This window comes from Cupressus sempervirens, chromosome 6 (assembly GCF_028749045.1).
Source record: "Cupressus sempervirens isolate cs-2001-9-10 chromosome 6, ASM2874904v1, whole genome shotgun sequence".
Classification (NCBI taxonomy): domain Eukaryota; kingdom Viridiplantae; phylum Streptophyta; class Pinopsida; order Cupressales; family Cupressaceae; genus Cupressus; species Cupressus sempervirens.
In genome coordinates, this window is record NC_143123.1 from 281,043,112 (window position 1) to 281,055,224 (window position 12,113).

General features: G+C 36.6%; 1 protein-coding gene across 2 annotated transcripts in view; it reads left to right on the top strand.

The window, feature by feature from the left end:
* LOC149552313 (Lycopene beta/epsilon cyclase protein) overlaps positions 1 to 12,113 on the top strand; it is a 406,544-nt gene that overhangs the window by 295,446 nt on the left and 98,985 nt on the right. For both annotated transcript variants that reach the window (XM_089787837.1, XM_089787838.1), the window contains 4 exons: positions 4,581 to 4,648; positions 4,782 to 4,895; positions 5,007 to 5,042; positions 5,189 to 5,275. In XM_089787837.1, the coding sequence (XP_089643963.1) occupies positions 4,581 to 4,648; positions 4,782 to 4,895; positions 5,007 to 5,042; positions 5,189 to 5,275 (305 nt within the window). The remainder of the gene's footprint in view (positions 1 to 4,580; positions 4,649 to 4,781; positions 4,896 to 5,006; positions 5,043 to 5,188; positions 5,276 to 12,113) is intronic.

The window sequence follows — 12,113 nt, forward strand, 5'->3', positions numbered from 1 at the left end:
TGACATTAGAACAAATTATGTTTCCCACTCAACTATGTCATGATGCTTGAGTTGTTCCATCCTCTTGGAAGATATTGTCTTGCAGCTAGTGTCTCTAAGGGAACACATGGGTCTTCCCATCCATCTAAAATGTCATTTCCATGGCACGAAGATTAAGGGTAAACTCACCTATGTGATGAAGCCATGTCTTTCCTAGTATCATATTGGTATCTCCCATGTTCACCACATAAAGAACTGCCTTAAACTCAAAGTTATTCAAGCACATGGGCCAATCTGAAATCTTCCTGCCTCACCTGGGAATGTATCCATTTACAACCTTTACTCGTATACCCTCAAAGGCCACTATTTCTTGTTGCAAATATTTGAAGTGAATAAAGAAGCAAGTTTTTGCCAAACTTTGTGTTGTGATACTTGGAGTTAATCTTTGTCTCTTACATTGCATTAATTGATTCATCTTTGTTACTTCTTTCTTTGTGAAGCGTTCGAGAATTTAATGTTGGTTTTGAAAGACTTTGAGCTTTTAGAAACAAGATTAATATAGTTTGATAGTGGCTGCAAGTATTAAGATTTGAAGACTTTGAGCTTTACTTCTTTGTATATAATTTCATATCTGAATAGTTGAGCAAAGACTAGCACTTCATAACTTCGGATTTACAACACCACTCCACAAGGAACATAACTTGTTATGATACCACTTGATGTAGTCATGTACGGACGGACATCAAAGAGACTTTTCCAAGCATGAAGCATGAGTAAACACAATGGAAAATACAAAGAATTGAAGAATATAATGTGAGATAAGCTTTCATTCAAACAGAAATTCAATGTACATTGAGTTGGAAACATGCCTTCTTAGATGCCAGGCTTGAGCAGGCCTAATTACTTAACAAGTCTTTGAGAAAAGACCTTGAGTCTTCTTTTTCATTATGATTACTAGACTACTACCTTCTATAGGTCTATTACATTGTTTATATAGGCATTGCAACATGCAGTTGATCCCAAGAAAGAATTACGATCCCCAAGAACAAGAAATGTATTACACAAATAGGGCAGGTCCTAAATCATAAGGAACAAATTACATAAACCATTTGAGAACTTGTGGTATAAGGTTTAGGTCCACATTGGCTAGAACATAGAGATATGTGTCACTAATGACCATCAAATGTAGATTTCTATTGCAAATCCAAATTCTACGTACAGATCCATGTACTAGCATAAACACAATACCCAAGAATGAATTAAACATAACTTGAACAATAATGAACCAAATGAGTTGCAATCCTAGTAAGTTGCCCATGGTTAGGTCCTGATAAGCATACCATTTTCGTAGGTGCTAACTCAAATAGATGATTGCTCGCCCAATTGATCCCTTGGACAATACAAACTAGAAAAAAAGAACAGACTGAAAACAATGATATTTTTGGTTGATGCAAGATTCCTCTAAACACAAGATGCTTCTACATCCTTAATCCTCTAAACTTGATGCTTACAAAAAATGGGGACATTATAAACATATCAAGTAAGAATCTTTTTTAAAATTGCAATTAATATACAAAAATAAGTATCAATTCTATGTTGGGATTGTTGCAAGAGATTGCATCATATTTTCTTCCCTTAATGTTTTGTCATTGATGTCAACGTATTTATATCCCTGATTAGAAATCAAAAGAAGAGGTATGAGGGGAATTTATTAAGATAGAGAGTTGATGTACTTCATTAAATTGTATTGGCATATTAGAGATGCTATCAGTCAGTTCATAATTCAATGGATTGTTTTCCTTTCTAGAGTTGTTTTTCTTGTTGTAATCTTAGGGTTGTTTCCCTTGGGGTTGTTTCCCGGTTGTATCTTTGAGCAATGAGCATGATTTCAAGTGCATTCCCATTGTACCTTTAACATTGTAAGCAGCTTAGTGTACATTTCTTTTTCTTCAACAATCATTCAAATAAATGAGGACAATTGTTTAACAAAATGTCTTGTTATAAAGTTATGCTACATATTTGAAGAAGTTTTATTTTAACATTGTTATCAGTTACCAATGTTTGAGTACAAGCAATCTTTGGGAAGGGAGGACTCTAATGCTCTCATTCTTGGTCGTTCCATGTAATAATCTCATCCAATCTCCAAAGAAAACCAAATATGTAATATTTTTTGAAGGCATGGCAAGCAAAGGACATTTATCACCATAGTTCATTAGCTATGAATAGACTATTGTCTAAGGAAAGAATAGAACAAGGCAATCAAAGCCAAAAGGTTGACTCGTACATTATCATTGTCTAAGGAAAGAGCACCATAGATCAATCAAAGGAAAACAATTGTCTCATACACTATCCAAACATGTGACAAAGGTGATAGCCTACAATGCTAACAATGAAAAATACAGAAAAATAAAAAAGAATAAGGTAAAACAAAACAAGCCAGTCTTCACAATGACAATAGAAGATACTCATGAGGCCAAGGTGGTCTAATAGAATTCTGCAATGTGCTACAAAGTCAAAGAGAGTGCTAGAGGTTGCGTTGGAGAGGATAGACTTGCATGAGGGAATGAGAACCCAATGTTGTAAGAATGAGAAGGAATCCCAATAAACACTCATACATGGAGAAGTGATTGTTTAACTTTTAGAATTTGGTGGATGATGGTTACAGATGAATTTTTTGAAGCTAAAGGGACATCGGCAAGCAAGAAAACAAGCATTGTGTGACTGTACATTTAGAGGAAATCGGCACATCATGTTAGTATCCAAGTACAAAACACTCAAGAACTTCATAGGATGGGAATAAAATATAACACAAACATGGGGTAACACATGGTTGTGCATGAAACACGGATGAACTTACAATATTGTGCTAGCATTATTATGATAGGGGTTATAAACACTAATTTGAGCCTAAATCATTATATGATGATTACAGGTTATGCAATTTTTCATTATTACATATAGGATGAAAATAAAAGGATGTAACCAATGGCTTTGGATCCTTACACATGATCAAAAGCAGAGTAACAAGAATTGTCGCGATTCGACGATTTAACTTGACCCTCCCATGTTTTCCTAACTTGTTGAATCGCCTCGGCATTTTTTGAGGCCTGAATCACCAATATAGATGATTTTTGCCTAAATCACTTAGTTATATGCCTCATGACTGGGCAAAAAAATTAAAAATCAAAAAATCAAAATTTTATGGTTGATTTCTTTTTTTTCATTGCATCTCAATTATGAGTTATGATTATTTAAATTCTTTATTGTTCGATCAGCAGATATTGGTGTTTTGGAAACACGTCATATTTATAGTTACAAATAACTTTGAGAATACTTCCCTTGACTTAACATACCATGAACTCCAACATTCTTATAAGATTAATTAGATTCTCCTTAACGTCTTTCAATCATATGCAACACTTGAAACCTTTCATTAGATCAGATATATCATATATCATATTATCAATTTCTATTTACTTAAGCTACAATTTACATTTTACATATGTGATGGATTTATCATTTATGTTTCTTGTTTAGGTATGTTAGCTTCTATTTGATGATGTTATAGTGTGTTTAAGTTATATTCAACAAAGGGTGCATGAAATAAGTTTTAAATTGTTAAAATCTTTAAATTTTAAGGGTTTTTTGCTGATTTGTAGCCGATTCATGATTCGAGTAGGCCTTGCCGATTCCATTCTGATTCCAAGTTTTGGTTCTTTGATCAAAAGTTAAAAAATTATTGAAATCTGTGTTTATGTCATTTTAATAAAATAATATGATTGTTTAAAGAGTTATATATAGCCCATACTTCATGAAGACATAATTTATTGCTATTCTCTTCATAATCATGTCTATTAATCTTATCTAGACTTCACTTTGATATATGTTCCTCAAAAAATCACATCTTTGACCTGAAGTTGATTATACTCCATTTGATCAAAATATTTTTTGTTCATTTTATGTTACTTGTCTACCGTGGTAAATATGGAAGGATCAACACCATATCTTTATATTAGAATTAAAATGGCAAATGGAAATTCTAGATCATCCCAAATGTGAGATTTGTGGGACATTGTAGGTAAACATCTATCTGAATGATTGCTAGGAGCATTCCAAAGCAGGCATGCTTTGACCTTCCATCAACTTTTACCCTACCAGCAGTCTGGTTCATGGAGTGATGTTGGCATACATCAAAACTGTTCTATGCTCATTCAAGGATAAGATTTGATAAGAATCATCTTGAAAATAAAAGGATTTTATATTTAGTTGTATGCTTGAATTGTCCAGTTTGAATAGCCTTTTAACCTGGTAAATTATTTGTTCAGAATTTGTTCTTGATAAATTAAATTTTAAGCTTTGGATTCAGCAGTATCATGGAAATGTAATATTGGAAGATTTATTATAAACTTCTATATTTTTCCAGTTTCTCTCGGTGGAAAACTTGAGCTATTCATTTTTGTTTAGTGTTTACTGCTCTTGAAAAGCTATAAAATAAACCAGAGCAAAGCGGGTAGAAAACACAATTTAGTGGTGTTTGAAATGAGCATCTTTATCTTCATCAATATTCATATCTAATTTGTGTTTTTCTAAAATGTTTTCAGGAATTCATGAAGCAATCTCCTCAAATTCACTTGATTCCTACAGTTTATCTCTGATCAACCCCTACATGGTTGTGTGCTTTACCATTTCTTAAGCTAAAAATTTTCAAATTGAACGGTACAACTTCGTACTGGTTCATTTTTTTGAGCCAGTAAATTTAACCTCGTATTATTCTCCAATCTAATTATCAATCTTCATTCCAGCCCAACCTTAGTGCTGCATGGCTCTTTCAGAAAGCAATGTCAGGCCAGTCAAGTGAGAATGTTTCTCCAGATTTCATTAATGAGCTTCTTTCAATCAACTTCCAGTGCATGAAGGTGTGTTCTATGGCATAACTCAAAAATATTATATTTGGATCAGTAATCTAGGTTTGCTTTAAAATTATCCATTGTGACAAAGCTGATTAATATGATCTGCATTGCATACAGAGGTTGAAGGATCCTGTTCTACGTCCATTTCTTCAGGTCCTTTCTCAAAATTCCTTTCTTATAGGTGGCATAAACACTGGAGTTGCATGAGGATGTTAATATCTATCCTTTTTGTTTGTAGATTCTTTCAGATTATGTTTAGCTGTTCAATTTCTTACTTGGAGATTTACATGTGAATTCAGGATGTGATACAATTTGAACCATTAGCAAAGACTCTTGGACTCATTATGCTAACACACCCAGGAATCTTACCTTCTATATTCAGTCAGGTTTGCAATCTTATGTCCTTCAAAACTACTTCTCTAGTTTCTCACTTTAATACTTGATGTTGCAGCTTAGTTTTTTCTAAACCAGAATAGCTAATGTCAATTACTGTCAATTAAACAAATACTTTGAAAATGAAGGATATAATATTACTATACACCTTGCAGACTTATTTGTTTTCCACAGATCATGTATTCTATCAAGGATACTGGTCACTTTCCAACTAACAACCACTAAAATAAGGAATATTTATGATGATATTTTCCATGACATTATCCAGAATAATTGAATCCACCCTTTATGGACATGTTTCTATGCACTCAAATATAGGAAATATGTATAGTTGTGGTGGTGGTGGAGTTGTGACCACCAAGGTTCAAAGTTTAAACCATTGTGATTGTAGGTTTGTCCCTTTTCCGATCCAATGTGCTCACAGGTTTGAATTTCAATATTGATAATTGGGGATGAGATCTTCCATTTGTGCCCTCACCAATTCATAGCCCGGGGTCAAAAGTATTTCATGTGGTATTGGAGGGCTTGTCATGCTAGCATCACCAGTCACATAAAAATATTTACTCAGTATTTTGATTAAAAAAACATAGATATAAAAACCTCATGATATATTTATCTAAGTGGCTATTGATCTAGTTGAAATGATCAATCTACTATTATGGTAGTAATATTGTCCTATGCATAATAAGATGAAGCACTTGTGACATGCTTAACCTAATTATGGTTAGTAATTGTATATAGTATTGGTATCATAACACATATGAACATCTTATTCACAAGGCAGTATAATTTGAAATGAAATAGACTATTTTTTGTTTAAATCATGTGGTTTATTCGTATCCAGTTCTAGTAAATTATTAGTTCTCGTTAATGATATGAATATCAAACCCTACTAGAGCTAGTCCAGCAATCTAATTACAGAATGGATTCAACCTCAAGGAGTCAAACCTTGCAAACCAAATCTGATCTCTAAAGAAGGTTGGCTTCCTATCACACCTAGATGCAGCAACTTTGATCCAGTGATTGCTGTCAAAATCACCAAAAAAACCTCGATGCTTACCTAGTACTGATTGGATATCAACGTGATGTTGTTGTCCTGAATCCAAATTGGATTTAGTGGAGATGAAACAGTGAGTTGCCCACCCTATATCCTCATTTCTCAATATGGACTCCATCCTATGAGCTGAGACGATCTTGGGACCTCTGTCAGTCATAGCTTTAAGTATTATCTGTTGATCTCCCCTCGTAAACTTCTGAATCCAAATTGGATTTAGTGGAGATGAAACAGTGAGTTGCCCACGCTATATCCTCATTTCTCAATATGGACTCCATCCTATTAGCCGAGACGATCTTGGGACCTCTGTCAGTCATAGCTTTAAGTATGATCTGTTGATCTCCCCTCATAAACTTAATCTACTTCTAATCATGATCGATGGTGTACATGCCAAGAGTTTGGAGCCACTATAGACCCAAAATAGCATCCATCCTTCCTAACTCAACCACATAAAAAATTGCAGTCAATGTGTAACTACCCACCTGAATCTCAAATGTGGAACCATCCTAGAGCAATTAAGTAGATCTCTCCACCAGCAACCTTAACATCAAATTGTGGAATTACATTCACTTGTAACTTCCTTTTCACTACTATGGAGGCACTAGTGAAATAATGTGTAGCTCTCATATTCGCTAAGAAAACCATTTGCTGCCCTTTCACTACTCCCTTCAAGTGGTTAAGACTGTCCATAGGTACTCCTGAGAGGGTGGTAACTGGAGGAGGCTAATCTGAAACCTATCCCTCAACTATCTCCACTTGGACCTGCCCATGATTGCCTTCCTCATTGCTGTAATCAAATTTGTTGCCTTCATTTTCATCATTTGAAACTACCTCAATTTAGTGAATCCTACCTTTTCCAAGGTATCTATGGTCTGAGGTCCATGGTTCTTTGCATGTGAAGCACGAATTTCTCCTTCTCAACTCATTCCTGGATTCAAAGCTTGATTTAGGTGGAATAGCCTTGTTCTAGTTCCAGTATTTCAGAATTGTCTTCAACCCCTTGAAAGGCTTTTTAGAGGTTTGGACCACTAATGATGAACTATCTAAATCAAGTGTCATGTTGGAGAGTGTTGGGTTTCAACACTTTAACAAACCCTTGGAATCTCTCACTCAATCCTTCCACAAACAACATCACTTTCCTATTTCCAGAATGTCAAGAACCATAGTAAATATTTGTTTAAACTCATCAATATAGGTCTCCGAAGCTCCACTATGCTTAAGCAGGGCTAACTCTATCAAATCTAGTTATTAACTTGCTACTAAACTCCTCATATGAGTTAATCATGCCATGATCTTGAGTGACAAGATTGTGATGCCACCAATCATAAGTTGGCCTGTCCAAATGCATGGTAGCAAACTTGATTGCCTTAGTTTTAGTCATGGGTTTTAATGTAAGAGATGTGTCCAACTAATATGACCAAGCCCTAGCTGTAATTCTTTTGCTGCCATCAAATACTGGTAAGGTTAGCTTATTGATAGCATCCTTCAAATCCTTGTTTGGGCCTCAAACCTTCAATCTTGTCTAACTCTTACCATCTCCCTTCCTTGTCCCTCATACTGAACAAAGCTCAAATCTGCCTTAACATTATCAAGAAACAAATCCCATTCAGCGTGCATAGCCATAACATCTTCTGGTATAGCCACTGTTGCTTTTGCATTTAGCAATCTCAACTTCTTCATTATGCTCAGCAAATAGGGGCATCAAGGGTCTATCTGTGGTAAGAAAGGGTTCTCTAACACTTCGTGGTGATTCAACTGCACTATACTCCTCACTAAGATGACTTTGTGGTCTTCTTGGCCCAGTATTCAATTGTTGTATTGCTTCCATTAGCTGCTAGAACACATCAACAACATAGTTTTGTCCTTCTCTGAGATCTCTCGATGCTTCCCTCGCTTCTCTATCTGCTTCCTCAGCATGATTTGTAGTCATCTCAATGGTTGAATGAACCCCTACAATCTCAGATATTGTCCTACCTTCTGGTATTGTTGGGTGTCTACAAACATTTTGTGGTTCCCAGTTATACTGATGCATTCAAAACAGTCACCCACTAGGTAGCAGGTTTGCTGCTCTGATACCACTGAAATATTCCTTATATGTTATTGTGAGACAAGCTCCCAGTACTGCTTGATAAGACATCTATTCGAACTATCAGTTCCTATGATAGTGTTGTGTCTACTAATGTCTTATAGTCTCAACACTGCTTTCCTGATAAAATGTTGTGAAAAGGATTCACATACAATGAGTACTCGTTCAACGCCATATTTAGTTTTTCACATAGTTCTAAAAACACATGTGCATTCATAAAATTACTAAGGTTACAATTAGATAGACAAACCAACAAAAGTCATTTAAAACCATTCAAAGTTGGAACTCATCATATTGTGATTCGATTGTAATAAAAAAGGAAAGATACATTAATATGTTCCTATTTGCAATGGCTCTATATTAAATCTGTAGTACTTGAATTGATAACCATCAGCTTATGATAAGTACCCAACTTGTCAAATATTACCGATTTCAAGTGACTCATTGTGATAGTCTCTTCTGTCTAGTAGCCTATAGGACAATGGTTGCAGACTTGATGTTGGTGTTGGGTGTGCCTAATAGTATCTGCTTGACTTGGGCAATATGCGTATGCACCTCTGATTTGGCGTGTGACAACAACCCATCCCTTACTCTCCCAATCGTCTAATAACTTCATGTTATCCTACAAACAACATGCGCATATCAATCTTCTAACATTGTTGAAGATGTGAATTGGGTGACATCCAATTCACAATTTTGAAGGGATTTTGTCCTTCGAAATAGACTCAAGCAAAAGATCGTGCTTTAAGTTTGTACCTAAGAAAATGTTCAATTGTTTAGTGACTCTAGAGTCTCCCAGTGCTCCTATATTCCTATTTTGTTGCGACTATCATTACTAAACCGCAAACATGCATATGACTACATAGAGGAATCTTGGCCGGTATCATCAGAACACTGGCAAAGGAGTTACAAGTCAATTCGTAGCAGAGGTAGGAGTTAACCCATCTGCAAGAAATGTCTAGGCACCATTGTGACTTAGACAATAATCGTAGATGCATTGGATTGCTGACCATGTTGACATGAGTTGAGCGTGTTAAGTGTAGGCCCCTCCACATCATCCCTTACCGTTCCACTATAGCCTATCGAGATGAGTAATAGGCATAGAGTTGGCAAGTGTTTGTCATATTTGGGTGGGGGATGACATGTCACATGACTGCAATTAAGAATCCGTTAAACCCCAAGTTTTCTTCTTCATGTAGAGTGAGTCAATGGTAGAGTCATTTATATTGGGTGGTTTCCAAGGAGGATGTCCATCTTCCTCATAATGTGAACCATGATCAATACCAAGCTCGAAATCATACTCCAACTTAGTTCTAGGGTCCCGTATGCCATTTCCATCAAGTGAAATGCTACAACCAAGGGTAGTTTCAATGTCTAACTCAAAGAGTGTATTATCATTTTTTTGTCCTTCATTTTGTGGAGACAACACTACAAAACTTCGCTATTAAAGTTTCATTTTTTCTAAGTTAACTGACTATGTGATTGGCAAAAATTGGTCAAGTAATCCTTCCCAATTCATATTGTGAGTCTTTTTATTGAAGGTTCCCGTCAAGTTAATTTTGTTTTTGTAAGCTTGACTAAAATTTGTGAATCTAGTCGCATATAATTGATTTTTGAGGCCTTCAAAGTGAACAAACAGTTTTGTCGAGAAGAAACTGATGAATCGCTCATCCCAATCACTAACAATGTTCCAGGGTAAGCCATGCAGATGAAAGACTTCCCTAAAAAACAAATTGACAACTTATGCGGCCTGAAAATCTGAGGGGATGGCGAAGAAATGTGCGTAGTTTGTCAACCTGTCAACCACCACGAAAATACAATCCTTTTCGTTCACCTTGGGAAGCCCCATTATGAAATCCATCGAGATACTTTCCCACTTATGTTTTGGAATTGGCAAAGGTTGCAGTAACCCGACAAGTAGAGTATGTTTGGATTTGTTATGCTAGCAGACCACACTCTCTTACATACTGCAATATGTCTCCTTTAAGTGCTTTCTATGAAAACTTTTCTCGAAGACGTTTGTAAGTTTTGAGGAAGCCTAGTGTCCTGCCAACGGTGAGTCATGTACCTCCTTCAAGATTCTCTGCTTCAATTTGGATTCTAGCACTAAAAATATCCCACTTTTATAGTAGATGATGTCATCCACCACTTTGTACCGACCATCCTGGGTGTTGCCATCCATTAGCTCACAGGAAAATGTGTTTTTTCGAATATTCTACCAACAAATGGGCCTTCCAGTCAGCTGAAATCTAGTTTAGTGAGCAAATGGCGGGTTTCCTAGACAAGGCATCTGCAACCACATTGTTCTTTCCTTTCACATATTCAATGTCTAAATCAAAAGCCTGAACCTTGCTTACCAATTTTTGTTGCCTCTCGTTCAAGTCCCATTGCTCCAAAAAATATCTCAAATTATTGTGATCCATACGAACGACAATCTTGGCACCCACCAGATACTGCCAAAACTTGATTAGTGCATGTACGATGTCCAACATTTCTTTTTCGTAGATGGAATAGAAGCGTTTTGTTTGTGTAAGCTTCCTGCTCTCATAAGCTATGGGGTGTCTCTCTTGCATCAGTACCACGCCAATGCCTTCTCCGGATGCATCGCACTCCAAAATGAACGGTCGAGTGAAATCAGGTAGTGCAAGTATGGGACAAGTGCTCATTGCCTCTTTCAACTTATCAAAAGAGAGTTGTGCCTTTTCATTCCACTGGAAAGACCCCTTCCTTGTCAAATCCATTAAGGGTGCGCTAAGCTGAGAGAATCCTTTAACAAACCTCCGATAATAACTGCACAGTCTGAAAAACCCTCGCAAATCTGTGAGTGATTTTGGGGGAGGCTAATCAAGGATAGCCTGAATCTTCTCCTGATGAACTTGAACTCCATATTTACTAACAACATACCCTAGGTATTGTCGTCGGTAGAAATTATGTATTAGTCGACGGGTCCTTTCAGAAAGGAAATTGTGTATCAGCCAACGGGTCCCTTTGGAAAGGTTCTTGTTATGTAACTGACGGGTCCCTTCGGAAAGGATTTTGTTATGTAACGACATGTTGTATGTGGTCGACGGACTCCTTCGGGAAGGTTCCTCGGAAAGTATTTAGAACCCCTTCGGGAAGCATTGTATTCATCAGATCATTAAAACATAATGTATTGTTTGGCATATGCGAATAATAAGAAGAGTTCTGCTGTTCGTGTTTGTGTTCATTGTCTGTGTGCAATTCTTAATTAACTTATGTGGTAAACATTTGGCGTCATTGCCCGATGGACCTGGTATGCAGGCAGGCGAATATGAATTAAATGCCGAATCAGTTGAACAAGAATAAGAATAGGTTGAAGGAAAAGGATGAATTACGCGCAGCATAGGTAAATTTAATTTTGGCACAACAGGCTAAACGCAGACGGAGATTTCAGCAAGTTACCGACGGACACAAAAGCACTGAAAAATTGTTGGAAGAGACTCGACAACAGCTCGATTTGGTGGAAGAAGCGAGGGAGGAGTTTCTGAACTTGCATACGCCTCGGGAAGAGAATCATGACGGAAGGAGATTGACTCGCATGGCTCGAAGTGCCAAACGAGCACAATCGTGGAGTGACCTCTTCGTCCGAGATATACTTCCGAAACGAACAGCTTTGGTTGACGAAACCTCTTCTTCACCAAACAGTGCAGAAGTCGAAAACAGCGCTGGT